The sequence below is a fragment of the Pagrus major genome, chromosome 7, assembly GCF_040436345.1.
Source record: "Pagrus major chromosome 7, Pma_NU_1.0".
Taxonomy (NCBI): domain Eukaryota; kingdom Metazoa; phylum Chordata; class Actinopteri; order Spariformes; family Sparidae; genus Pagrus; species Pagrus major.
The window spans coordinates 21580004-21594979 of record NC_133221.1 but is presented as its reverse complement, the minus strand read 5'-3'; the positions used below and the strand labels follow the sequence as shown (position 1 = coordinate 21594979).

General features: G+C 40.5%; 1 protein-coding gene across 2 annotated transcripts in view; it reads right to left on the bottom strand.

The window, feature by feature from the left end:
* Positions 1-592: 592 nt before the first annotated feature.
* The window catches only part of tp73 (tumor protein p73), a 26221-nt gene continuing 11837 nt past the window's right edge, over positions 593-14976 (bottom strand). For both annotated transcript variants that reach the window (XM_073470900.1, XM_073470901.1), the window contains 11 exons: positions 14656-14904; positions 6350-6536; positions 5966-6081; positions 5313-5422; positions 4778-4920; positions 3712-3800; positions 3391-3518; positions 3015-3169; positions 2720-2852; positions 1280-1373; positions 593-994 (listed from right to left, as the gene is read on the bottom strand). In XM_073470900.1, the coding sequence (XP_073327001.1) occupies positions 593-994; positions 1280-1373; positions 2720-2852; positions 3015-3169; positions 3391-3518; positions 3712-3800; positions 4778-4920; positions 5313-5422; positions 5966-6081; positions 6350-6536; positions 14656-14904 (1806 nt within the window). The remainder of the gene's footprint in view (positions 995-1279; positions 1374-2719; positions 2853-3014; positions 3170-3390; positions 3519-3711; positions 3801-4777; positions 4921-5312; positions 5423-5965; positions 6082-6349; positions 6537-14655; positions 14905-14976) is intronic.

The window sequence follows — 14976 nt, the reverse complement described above, 5'->3', positions numbered from 1 at the left end:
AGTCAGCTGAGAATTATTTTTTTGTTTTCAGACACAAAATTGAATCTAGCAAGTAGTGAAATGGTTACACGTCTACTGTGACATTAGTGCGATTGTGCAATTGCTACATCTTATGTTCACCATAAATGAAATTAGATGCTGAAAAATGTGTCATGTATTATTGCACAGTGCAACCAAACAACACCCCATTTTCCAGAAAAAACCCCAACATTTTCCTCTTTAAACACACACTCATCAGAGTATCCAAAGTATAGTCCGAAACCATGTATGTTTAACTTCAGCATTGCCTTGACAATGCTGTTGCCACAGTGGTACTTGCTATTTAGACTTGAGATGTCCTCTTTTGTCATCTCATGTCAACCTTCTGGGTGGAACAATTTTTAAAGCACAAAATAAGGACTGCACAGGAAAGTGCATTAACACACTGAAAATGTTCCGAATTCAAAATGGAACTTGATACAAAATCACTGACTGAAATGTGACAGCAACACCTAAAAGCACATTTAAAGACCCCATCCGCATGCTTTTACTCAGTATTTAGGCTGATGCTGACAATAATATTAGCAAAACAGTCCAAAAATTTTTTTCGGGCTCAGTGAACATCACTTTCCATGAACTCCTCCTTGATGGAGTGCTTGCTACGTGACAGCTTGCAGTCGGGCATGTCAAAACCAAAGTCAGCCCACTCGTCAGCAGCTGATGTCATCCCTGACGTTCCAACAACTCCTGACCTGTTGGGGATGGTTATGGTGTGGCGGACGCGAAAGTGCACAGCCTCCATGACACGCTGACGTTGCAGTTCCCCGCCGGCTGCCCCGATGGCGGCCATGGCAGAGGCAGCCATATTGCTGCTGGAGCGAAGAAGCTGCTGGCCGTGATAGTCATGGTGATGATTAGAGGCAGGCAGTTGGAGCGGAGCGCCTTGTTTCAAGTCCTGCAGACCTCGCCAAATGGCAAGGCGGGACTGCTCCGGAATCTTCAGGGCACCTAAATCCTGGTGAAGGCACAAAATTAGACATTGGAGGAGTGTAAGAATGTAGGAAAAAAGACAAGAAAATTATACGAGTGCATGTGCAATTTCGTGTTAGCTTATAGATTCAAAATATATGAAGCCTACTCATCAAATTGCTAGAGGTGAAAAACTCCACAGGCTATCTTTAGTAAGACTAAGCAAAATTCCTTCTACTTACTTTCCTTATTGTTTTACGTTCACTATTTTTTGTTCTTTCCTTCACTGTTTCTTTTTTTTTTATTGTGAATGCACAAACAGAGTGGTTACCTCCATGGAGAGAGTCTGTAGATGGTAGATAGACTGGAGGCCTTGGGAGGTGAAGTACTCAATGAAGTTCTGACAGCCCAGACTGGTTAGAAAGCTGTGTGGGGAGAAAAGCAGGGCTGCTTAGACTGCTATTAGACCACAGCTACAAAGCTAGAAGTAGGACTTTAATATAAAAGAAAATCTACTTCATTAACACTAATGAAAAGTGCAGCTGTACTTGAGTAGAATAAAGGATATACTTGATAATTAGGTTCAGCATTTATTTTTAGAAAGAGCTAAATATAAAAGCACCTCAGTCTATTATGTAACATCATTATTTCACTATTCTAATTACTCAAGCTATTATTAGTTTTTGTCCAAACTTAGTGAAAGAATTAGATCACAGGTCATCAGGTCTAGCCTCAAGTGTATAGAAACTATACATCTTGATTGATGCTCAGGAAATAAAATTACAAACATGCATTTCTATTAATGATTCATAAGGCCACTCTTGCTTTGATGAAGAACCTTTATTATAAATACATGAAATGTAAAAGTTTTGGCAACATACACAGTGTAATGGAAAGGTAAGCTAACTGTGCAATGTAACTGTACAAAAAAACATAACAATCTGGAAACATGTTTAAAAGAATGTTAAAATTGCAAAGCAAAGTCTAAGTATTAAAATGACTGCATTGACACATTATCTTAGAAAAAATATGAAAAAAACCCTGTTTAAAATTCAAATTAAAGAAATGAAACAATGGAAATTTCTTTTGAAGAAAATTCGCTGTAGTGCATTGCAAAGGATGGCTGTATACACAGTGACAGTGTGAATGATTTTAGATGTTTGTGACACACAGTTTGCGGTATTGGGTGACATAACAAACCCTCTGGCAGCCATAGTGGAGGTCTACAACTCTTGAGCAGCTTGACAGTATGACCAGAGTAAATAGACATAATTGCTGTGCTGTTTTTGAATGGGACCTAATCAACACATCTGATTTAGATATTTAGCTTATGCAATGAGGAGCTAACACACTTTTATTTTCACTTAAAACATTCCTAAATTAACCAGCTCCCAAAACAAAACCTTGTCTTTTTCCAGTTTTTATTATGTAGTAGAGACATTAGTTCCATGCAGCCAATTCTCCAGTGGACCTTCATTATTGCACCAGCCATGGTTGTGTGGACATTTGCGATGTAATTGCAAGCTTTTACAGAGCAGCATCAATCAAATCAGACTGACTGTATAACACAGTTCCATCTAGACACATTTTGCTCCAAAAGGGAACTTTTCCTAAAATCTATTTGAAAAGTTTGTACGAACATGGCCAAACACTAACTCTTTTGGCTTCAACAGGGCACCAATTCATATATTATAACCCAACAAGTGCATCTGATTGTCTGCTGGCCCTTTACAGTAGGATAAAGAAGGAGTGTCATTGGAGGGTGAGGTACCTGACAAGGCTGGGGTCAGGATTATACGGAGGGGGCGGGCTGCAGTGGGAAGCAGACACTATAGTCTGACTGCTGTGGCCACCATTCATATCACCATTGGCCTGCATGTGGTGGCTGTTGAGCATGTTTGAACCTGTGAGAAAGGAGGGGTGATCAATACAATAATGAGCAGAACTGTACTAAAATGGCACAAACAGGCTCTCTCATTGATATTTTCTGATCAGACTTCTTACGACAAATTGGCCGGAAACATGTTTTATGAGTACATCTGATTTGCTCTGACATAATCACTCACCCATATGAGCTATGGAGGTGGGGGCAGTGTGATGTTGCTGGGGCTGCTGCCCCACCAGCTGGTTGACCAAGGGCTGTTTGCTGAGGCCGCCATGGGCATGAAGCTTGTTCATGTTGGACAGTGGAGAGTAAGAGGTCGGGGATGCTATGTGGCTCCTAGAGAAAAGAGGAGAATGTGGCTGTGGTTAGAGGAGTGTGTGTATTTCTTTGAGTTCGTGAAGACACTTCACAACACATTGATGACATCATCAAGACTTAATTGTAGCTTTTATGAGGTTGTATTAAGTTTTATGAGATACATCATAAAGAAATGTAAGTATTTCAGTGTATTTTTATGGGACTTTGGCTGATCCAGTGATCATGTTGGAGTGACTCACGGTCTCTGCAGAAGTTGCTGCTGTGTTTGTTGTCTGTAGGAGTCCACCAGCGGCTGTGGCACCAGCTCCACCAACTCCAAACTGTCTTTAATCTTCATCAGCAGCTCAAAGTTCTCACGACCACGAACCTACACACAAACCAAGCACATACAGTAACACGACATATTATTTCCTGCCAGGGGATTATTATTATTTTAGGGTTCATTTGTTTTTTTGTGTTTGAAACAATGGTATTTGACTCTTTGCAGTCAAAATACATATTCATTCAATCATGAATGATTTGGTCAATTTAAAATCATTGAGTGAGTGAAATGCTCTTACAGGAATATAGTAAATCTCTTCTTCTCCATGCCGCCTCTTCCTTAGGTTAATATTAGGACTGGGAATATTTGGCGGACTCTGTTTGAGATCTGGAAACGACAGAAACAGAATCGCAATCAAACAGAATTAAAACACATTTTTATAATCTTAAGGACCAAGATATGTTGGACCATTTTGGTTGACTGAATGTATACCAACACCCAGGATATGTAAAAGTCATGAATCTTTAAGCTAATACCACAAACTTGTAATTTGTTATGAAAACAGTCTCAATTTTACGGAAGAGTATTAGGGCCAGGGGTGATAAAAGATGCAGCAATCTCTTCAAAGTCCTAATACTGACAACTACACTGTGTTTATGTTTAAATAATTTCTATGTTACTGAAGCCAATTCTTTCACCATTTCATCTACACAAGGCATTTTGTTATCAGTCATATGTGCTGTTTGATTTAGTCTTAAAAGGTCGACTTTAATATTGAAATGTCTAGTTTATTCTAGACATTTTGACTCACGAAATTGTACTTCAACATTATTCTCGACATATCAACTTTTTTCTCAATATTTCAACTTTATACACAAAATTGTTTTTTAACGGGTTTTTTTTCTTTTTCTCGATATTTCGACTTTTTTCTTGAAAAAAAAACGTTTTTTTCTCACCCCTGGCCCTAATACTCTTCCATATTATTTTAATACTAATGCCTCTACATGACTTACATCATCAAACTAGACCATCAGCAAGAAGAGTGGCTATTTCTGTATAATTATCATAGTTATTTTTAATGCCTGTCACCAGGTCGCATTTTGACTTATCCAGGTTGGATAGGTCATAAAATTAAAATCTTTTATGACGCAGTGCTAAGAATGAATTGAGGAGTCTCAAGGCCTGAGGAAAAAGCTGCTCTGTAGTCTGGGTGTATGGTACTAAAACAAAGTTTACTTTGTTCAGTGGTCATCTTTTTTCCAAAAGGGGCCAACAAACTCAACAAAAAAAATGAAAGTTCCATGTTGTAGCTTTAATCATTTAAAAGTGCAGTTAACATGATCGTGTCGGGTAATTCAACTCACTGCGCTTGTTGGCACTGCCATTTTTGGCCACGCTGTCATTTAGGGCTTGTTGTTCCCTGAAGTGGTCTTCGTCTGCTTTGCGGTCTCGACCAGGACACGCACATATCCGACCTTCAAATGACCTTCTGCCCAACACCTGACCACTGCAGAGATGATTTGAAATACAAAATATATTCATCAAGTAAAATTTGTTAAGAAAACTCTGATGAAATGTTTTTTCTCCAAATCCAAGTATGTCTTTACTATTCAGTTTTACTTAAGCTTGCTGGATCAATGCACTCAATATAACACAATTCTCTGGCTGCAATCAAAGTTTTTTGCTAAAATGCACATTATCATGGTAACTGGTATTGAATATTAAATATATGTAGTAATGGACACAGTATATACAATCTGATGTGTATGTTTTGCAAATCCCATTGAACTGTGGGTTGGTCAGAAAGAACATAGAGCTGAGAATTGCTTGTTAAATTCAAAAGAAAAACCTTGTCTGAACTATCTGTCTGTGTTTATGAACTGTGAACTGTTGACTTACTCCCTGGTTTCCAAAGTGATGATGATGAGGATGGGTCTCCTGTTCATGCCCCCCACACAGCTGCTGTTGCACATGAAGTTGTACAAGATGGTGGTAAACTCAGTCCCCACCTGAAACACAAAGCAATGAATCTTACCAATAAAGCATCTTAATATTGTTGTTAATCAACGCACAAGCAAACCCTCCATTTTACAGTAAATGTGACCCAGTCACCACCAGAGGGCAGTGTTGCAGTGTTCTCTGATGTGAGGGGAGACAAACGTGCTTTCATTTACCTCCTCAGGCACAATCGCAGACATGATGATTTCTCACACTTGTGCTTGTTTGGACATGCCTGGTATCTTTATTTATAGATGTGCCTTTCATGAAGAACTTCGCTGAAATTGACTGTTTCTCTGGTATGAACTTGACCGATCCATTGTGAGACTTGAACAATATTTGGGCTTAATGTACAAAATTTAAGGGACATCTTTCATATATTGTGACATAGATGAGGACTTGAGTCACTGTCACTTGGGAATATTTTGTGCATTCACTGTAGATCAAAATTTAAAATTTAAAGTCGGAGTCCAGCGAGGTCCCAATAAGGAACCTAATACAATGCACTGTGTGTCTCTGTCTTTATAATACACAGTAGCTGATGTAGCACCAACCTGTGGAGCCTCGTAGGGCACGAAGACACTCTGCCGACCAGTGACAGGATCATCCACATACTGACAGAGGTTATTCCCTTCCACTCGGATCAGGTGACTGGCTGGGGCTGCTTGACCTATGGAGTAATTGATAGAGCAAAGGTGAGGACACAGTTCATGTAAGTCAAAGTGTCACACATACCAGACAGTCTTGTTTATTAAAAGATTACTGCTCAAAATGTTTGGGCTTAGGGCAAAAATCACACCAAAGTTAAGATTAGTGAATTAAGTATCCTCGCCTATCACTGTGATTGGCTTCATAACTCAGAATTATTGGTGTATTTTGGAGAAAAGTATCAAATATCCAAGTTCAAGCGGTGATGGTGAAATAATCTGGCTTCATACTGTCATTGAAGTCTCGTCCTAGTTCGTGGTTGGGGCACCGTTTGACCACTTCTGTGACGTGCTCCGCCTTCTTGTACACGGGCATGGCTCTGATGATACTGCCATGTGGAGGAGAGGAGGACAGTTTGATTTGGATCGGACAGGTCTTGGCAATCTGGCAGTAGAGCTTCTTCAGCAACGGAGAGTACTGGGTGGGATAAGAGCACAGGGACAGAGAGGCTCGAGTCAGTGAAAAGGGTCAATAAAAAGCAACTTTAAGTGTGCGAAAAAGCAACAATGAAAGATCTGTCTGTCTCAGATATTCTCACAATCAGTCAGCCACACAGAGTGCCTCTATATTTACATATTTCAAACTTAAGACAACAAGTACACACAAACTATCACTTACATTACAGCAAAAACCCTTTTCAGGAGGTGAAATTGATTCAAAATGAAATAACATTGGATTTGAGCCACTCAGTTATCTATCAGCATGGCAGCTAAAGGAGTATTTTAAATAGTAGAGGAGAAGGTGGACAAATAAAGAGCTGGGTAATAATATGATGATAAAATAGTGGGGTGTGACCACAAGATGCTGTTATTATCACATAAAATCATAACTGCAAGACAAATGTTATTTGAGGAAGGGAGAGCATGAAAGGGAAAATACAAGAGAACTGTAAAACAGTCAACAGCAAATTTACATCTGTGTAGTGAAGGTAATTACTGTGTTATTAGAATGAATAAACAATTATTATCCAGCAGACTGGGTTGTGGGTAGTAATGTGAGATGCTACAGCTGGCAGAGGAGAAGTGTGAGTTCAAAAGGAAAGTTTGGAAAAAATGGTTTCAGGTGTGTTCCAGATGAACAACAAAAATAATGTATTTTACCTCTGCCAGTCACAGTAGGTTACAGTAAAGTTCAATAAGAATAATGATAAGCTGTCTTCAAGTCTGCAATGACTCCTCATTTAACGGCTATTTATATGTGTGTAAATACCCGTACAGATGCATCTAAAGACACCAGGACCAGGGATGAAAAAAGCCTTAACATGCCCCGACACAATCGTGAAATCTCAAAAATCTTCTCTGTGGAATCAAACAGGGACCTTCTGGAAAAAAAAACTGAGAAGACAGTTGTCCTGTGTGAACATGCTACAATACGCCTGAATCCAAACGCCACAGGGCACTCTATGACAAAAATAATTCAAACATCAAGTTCTGGAGGATTTCATCAGATCATGAACCACTTACTGACTTACTGATAGCTTTTATGTAAGAAAAAAAATCATACATGAGATTGTTTTTAGTGCTTGAGTGAAACCCTGAACCCTGGGATTAACCAGATCTGTTAGCCAATTGTCACACATAAAACATCTGTTGTCATCACTGGCCTTGAGAAATTACACAACATAAGGTAACAAGTTCATCTTTGAAGCATATACATTTAGTTATCACTTGGAACATTACTGATTCTGCGAACACATTTGTTAAAGTCTTCTGCGGCTCTGGAGGGAGCTGTCCCAAGCTTCAAAAAATAACCCTCATGATGTCATTGGGGTTATCTCAGACTTACCAGAAAGCCTGTATTAAATACTGGCAGTATGGAGTTTGAAGGAAGTAGACATTTACGAGGCAGGAAGAGTCTAACAAAAGATGTTGTTTGAATTGCATTATGGGAAGTGTAGTATCCACTTGAACTTGACAATTATTAGAGACCAAAAGTTATATTTTGCAACGCATCAGTTAAATTTTTCAAATTTAAATGTAGAAACTTTTAGAAACTCTGATTTAGCTCTGCCTCCAGACAACCTCTGGCTTGACTACGGCTGGGAAAGACTCAGCCCTACACCAATAACCGCTTGGATTCCTTGTTGTGACACCGTTACTAAGCCCCTCAAAGCAACACGCACATTTTCCAAGTCTCACACACACATGCACTGCACGCGCACACACACACACACACACACACACACACACACACCCTTAGGCGTGAGCACTCCCTTTAGGGTAATGGAAATACCTGTGCAAAACATTACCTTTTCCCACCTAGCTTTCGCTGACAAGTCTCAACAGCGCCTCCATACCATGAATAAATAATTTCTCTGAGATGTAACAGCCAGACAGATTTCTTATTTACAGACCGGGGACTTTTCCTGCAGCAACAATCACATCTCGAAAACTGAATGATCACAACAGAAAAAATGAATAAAAACTTTTTTAGTATGCGTTTGTGTAGAAGAATTCAGAAAGTACACTGACTTTGTGTTTTAGTATTTTTCCCTACATCCCTAATGCAATGATAAATGTCGTATGTGGAGACAACAAGATGAGTTTGAAAAATATCTGTATTTATCTATATTATTACGCAATGATAATGTCACTTTGACAAATAAATATTACTCATATTGGAGGACATGTTCAGTCCAATGAGCTAATCAGTCATTTTCAAAGACAAGGAGCGGGTTAACTGGGTACTCAAGGTTTTTGAGGAGGAGGACAAGCATTAAAAACAAGACTGTGTCCTCTGTCACAAACACTCCAGCTATTTCCCTTTACCATTTTTGACTGACCCACACTCACACAGCCACAATATTACACATGCAGATTACTAGGAAAATGTAATGTAATAGAAACAATGATGGTGCCAGCTGAGTGGTGGTCAATAATGATTTGAAGTTCCACATGCATGCTAAAATCCTGTTGGCCCAGGATTAAAGGGAACTATTGTAGACAAACAAATTTAGTTCTTTATCCACAAAAAAGAAAAGAGAAAAAAAATGGGATCAGTTGATAAGTTGCAGGATCAGCAGGGATCAGCGTGTGGTGATATTGTTTTTGAACACCTCGGAGTGCACGAGAAAGTCATAAATTACTTTTTGTGTCTTCAGTCTTCCCATGGGATGCCATGAGAGACGTCTCAACTCGTCCTCCACACAGACTAGTGTGCACATGCACCGACGACACATAGGCATGCACACACACACACACACATGAATCTGTGAGTCCAGAAGTGAAGCGCATTAATAAAAAATGTAAAAAAACACTCTACAGTATCTGATGTGTATCTTCTTGTACAGACAGAGATCATGAGTGATGCAAAAACTTGGCTTCGTTTCAGGACGTAGAGAAGGATGAAGTGTCGGAGAGGAAGGAGAAAGAGATGGAGAGAGCACAAAAACAATGACAGGCTTAGAGATTGTTTGCATTGTCAATGATATGTAAAAAATCGTCAAGGTGAGTAAGAAGAGGAAATTTAGAAAGGGAATGAGAAATATTTCATTATAAACAGTAATCATTTCTAAATGCTCAAAAATTTAAGAAATCCCTGTTAAAGGTCTCCTGAATCTTCACTATTAACCTTGGCCGAATACCAAACTTTCCACCAATCTTCAATGAAATCTGTTTGCAATTTTGTGAGATATTACAAAATGTACTACCCATAACAAACATGCATTGCAAAGAACCACTATGTCTTTTTACAACTAAGCTTCATGCACTGCAGACCCTCAGCTTCTTAATCCAGACCAGACTACATGTTTATTTTCTTCCACATAATTAACATTTCTTGAGGTCATCAGGGAGTTTTGTTTTACTAGGAAAATGTAATGTAATAGAAACAATGTAATTTGAACGACTAATCGTCTCTGGAATAGAAACATATATCCCTCCATCCTTCCATCCCTCCATCCATCCATCCATCCATCCATCCATCCATCCATCCATCCATCCATCCATCTCTGCCTCTACACGGTGGACCGGTGGAGGCAGGTCCCGACAGGCTCCTGGAGACAGGGTGATAATTGCCAGGCTGTCATCCATATACACAAGCAACAGCATGCCCGCTGCAAATTCGCTTAACTGTCCAAATATCAATATGTTTACGCGCGCGTGCACACACACAGTATGCATGTTGTACACCCCTCAGTCTACGCTGAACTCTGTACAGTCTGTAATTATGCTGGAATCAAATATATATAAAATAGGAGAATCGCATTCACCCTCCTTGACGTCATGATAATTGCTGTTTGTCTCTATGTGACTGATGAGGATATAAGGAAAGATGTAATGACCTTTAGTGTTTTTTAACAACAGTAATTATCTAAACCTGGCTCTCTGTAGTTAAAGACTTAACCCTGAGTCATTCAAACCTAATATTTTTGTCAAACATTTTTGCCTTAGAAAGCAATAAATTAGAAACTACACTGGAAAGTGTTGGTGATGAGGGAACTATCTGAGCCAAATATGATCTGAAAAAAATAATTCTGACCTTTTCAACCTGTTGACAGATCAGATACTGTAAACAGTATGTTGAATAGCTTCATATTGACTGGCAATCACCATACTCTCAAGGATGCATTTACCGTACTGACACAGTCCATAGAGATTGTAAAAGTAATGTGTAAGTGTCCTGGATTGATGGCATCCCACGGTCCAGAACATTTCGTGGCCAATGTTGATACTGGAAAATGTACACTGTTAGCTATCAATCATGAAGGCTTAAAGATGAAGCACTTCATATACTGAAATTTTATAAAAAGCACTTTGCATTACAAATTGATCTGAATCAAACTTGCTTGTGTGTTGCCATTGATAAAACACATCTGAGGACTGAAATTTGCCTTATACAGTGTGTTTCCCCCAATCCATTGCTCGGCAGGAAGGCCAGCGGTGATGTGGCCACGGATGATGCATGGGGAAAGGAAGGGAAGGGTGCATTGTGCAGGGCGTGTTGGGACCTGTGTCCTAACAGAGAGAGGCTAATAGCTGGGAAGAGCAGCTTCTGACAAGCCGCCTTGCAGTGCATGCTTGAGCCCGCAGCCACCGCATCACACCCCCTCACTCCTGACACATACTGTACATGCACACGCACACACACACACACACACACACACACACACACACACACACACACACACACACACACATAAACTAAAGTCTAGGTGTACGGAAAGAGGTCTTATTATTTGACAAGGCTGAGGTGTTAGATCTCATTTCCAGTCACAGTGCGTCCAAGCCAAGAATCATCTTCAAGAGGCAAGAGAGCGGCAGAGTTTCAGAGCTATTATCACTAATGCACGGCGTCTTGACGAGACAGGAGGGGGACTGGAGGATTACCAGACTAGCTTAACATGGGTTTGAATGGACTTACTGTATGTGGAAACAGTATGATTGTGTCTTCTGTTCCCATCATCTCCAGGTTTCTCTTCTTTTCTCTTCTCTTCTCTTCTCTTCTCTTCTCTTCTCTTCTCTTCTCTTCTCTTCTCTTCTCTTCTCTGACTTCGTGGCCCGTTGTGTGCAGACACAAACCTAACCTCCGTCAATCATTCAGTTGACAACTTGAGAAGGGGGGATTTCATGAAAAATGCTTGATGCAATAGGCATTTCTCGTAATCACCCAAAGTACTGCATGCCACCCGCTCTTAGTGGGAGGCAGAGGGGTGGGGATGGGGGGCGGCTAGGTAACTGATTACAGTCAATATGCCCCTATGGTGCTTGGCATTCCCCACTGCCTGAGGCCGCAAGAAATAAGCCTGAAAACCAGAGACTGTTAACTCTTTCATATAAACAAGGTGACTAAGTCTGGTCCACATAGTCATCCTTTTTTTCAAGCATGTCCAAACTTGGGCCTTCCACTGAATTTTGCATAAATACACACACTAAGATGTGCATATACATTAGAAACACACCAATCCTCATGCTCTCCTGGTGTTATTTTAGGGGGAATCCCTTCCCATTCTCAGAAATGTGGTCATTCCTGAACAGGATTGACCGTAATCTAAAACTAACACTTCTAAAACAACTCACTGATGTGATCTGAGCCCGGAGCTTGAACAAACCTTGGAAAACCGTTATGTACACTTGGTTTTCTTGGCTTTGTTTATTCTGTGAAACATGATTAAACTTTCATTTTTCATTTTCCTGTCGAGCTACAACAAGACGTTGATTAGTTGCTGACTACTAATTATTACCAATTGTTATATGCAGATATTTTCTAGTTTCTTTACTTTTCTATGTATCTTTCTCTAACCAACTGAATATCTTTGGGTTGTGAACATTTGAGGATGTGATCTTTGACTTCGGGAAACACTGATCATTGAACATTTGTCACCATTTTCTGTCATTTTGTAGACCAAACGACTCTTAATTGAGAAAACAATCAACAGATTGATCAACAATGAAAATAATTGTTAGCTGCAACCCTATTTCTTTGCTTGCATTTTAAGAAACGGTTATGAAGAAGACAACTGTACTGCAGTGTACTTTTTACCATTTCTAAAGCTTCCTGTAAGGCCATAAGTGGTATCAAAATGTATCCTACAGAATCACACATGCATCATTTCACACATTGAAAATGTTGTTGTTCCCTATCTACTGTGTAATAACATGTCAACACATCCTCTGATACTTTGCTGATCTTATAACCAGGTGTGCAAGTTAAAACAATGCATTAAATTAAACTCAGTAAAAGCTAAGAGCAATCACCCAGTTTCTCTCTCATTTTAATCCCTCCTGTTTAATGGCAGCAAAGGCATCTGAATAATCACAGGTCTCCTCACAATCCTTTTTCTGCTGCGCCATCATCTGTATCTTAAGTCGTGTGCCAGTCAAAAACTCCTTTGTCTCTCCTCTCCGGGTTACAAAAAAAACTGCTGACAGGTGGTTTCGAAGCCGCCTTCTTTGTTCTCAGAATTAGGATCATTTTCAAACTATTATCCATGCAAACCAAAGCCGTTTATTTTGTTGCAAAGCAGTAGGAGGGACTGCAGTGAGTTAAGACGCTGAATCAGATGATCTGTTGGCAGGCACCCTTCATGTCAAAGTAAAAAAAAACTGATTTGAGTTGATGTAATTCCTTAATCAGGTTATTAAGAACATTCAAAACTGTGAATTAATAGGAGAATACGGGACGTTATTTTGGAGGGCAGTGTAGCAACAATCATGTTTAACCAAACAGGTTGAAACATGTTCCTGCCATATTTCAAGATTTCATTTCATTGCAGTGATTTCTCAGGTAAAACAAACTATAATTTTTTCTCCATGTTTTCCTTTGTTTTCTGTCAGTGTAGTTTGGCTGTGAGAAAACGTGAGTCAGAGAATGGAAGTGAGAGACAGGAGTTGACAGACGTATTTTAGGAGAGGACGGAGCGAAACTTTAGGCGCCACAGGTGACAGCCATGAGTGTGTGTTAAGCACTGAGGAAGAAAGAGACAGAGAGAGAAAAGCAGCAGGTCAAAGACCACCGCTCTAATGTTTAGAGGGGGATCTTCTTACATCACTGAGGGCTGAGTAAAGGAGCCCACCACGCATGGTTACTTCCAGCAAACACAGCCGCTTAGGAGCCCCTCGGTCCATCACAGGCCTGAACGCTCAGAGACACATGAAGACGCACACAGTTTGTCTATTTATTCTCTTGTTTCAGGGAGGTCAACTGTGTGACAGTTGGAGGTGACACCTCTCTAGCCGGAGACCTCTCGTCGTGTCATGACAAATTACACAGCTCCCGTTTCACCTGTCTCTCACCACCATCAGATCACAAAGTAGTTGTGTGGTTTGGTGAAGTCTTGCCCTAAGCTCCTAAGTACATGTTTTTTTTGTTTGTTCTTATCCCATTTTGAATGGTAAAATGTAGTAGTGTACTACTACTGCTACCGTGTATTGGCAGAAAGAGCATCAGCTGTGAGAGGAATTATTTTCCGAACAATAGATGTTAACGTGTTATTTTGTCCCTTTTGCAAATCAACCTGTGGAGTCCTAAAAGTGTGTCCTAAAAGTTGAAAATCAAATACCAGATCTTGACCACTACATTGTCATATATTTTATCTGCATTGATCTCATATAGTGAAGCAATATGACACATTAATTCCTAGACTTACACTTATACTGTAAAGGGAACTAACTAAATCCTGAAAATTATATTCAACCATGTGCTTTAAAAAATAAAATGGACTCTAATGACATATTGAGTGCTAGAACTGTCTACAAAGACAAAACACACACGGGACCAAAAACTTTCCTGACCACGCACCGAACTCTCCCTGTTGCATTCATCACATACAATTTGACTGCGGGGGGTGAGTGGAGGACAAGATGAATCACTGAATGATGCACTACTTTCTCTTGCACGCGACACGCCTGCAACATGTGCTGGCTTGATTGAGTGTGCGTACATGTGTGTGCGTGAAAGTATGTCTGTGTGTGCATATTTATGTGTGCGCAAGATAGTTACTCAGTAAGACAGAGGGCCAGAAAGAAGAGAGAAGGAAACACACACACACACACACACATACACAGCATGCCAAAGCCAAGAAAGTGTGTGTACTCACGGTCCATGTGGCAGACTTGGCGGTGCTAGACTGCTGGAAGGACACCTGGAAGGCGTGAAGACCAGGGTAGTCGGTGTTGGAGGGGATGGCCGGGGCAGGCGACAGGCCCTCGAAGGTGGAGTTGGGCTGGGAGTATGGTGAGGGGGTGGGCACGGCCGACGAGGAGGCGTTCTCGGAGCTGTAGGGGCTGGCGGACGTTGCGCGGCTCCCCAGGCTCTCCATGCTGCTGCTCAGCAAGTTGTATTGGGACTGTGGAGAGAAGAAGAGGGACGAGAATGAGGGAGGCGAGGAAGGAGGGAGGAGAGAGACGGAGGGAGGGCA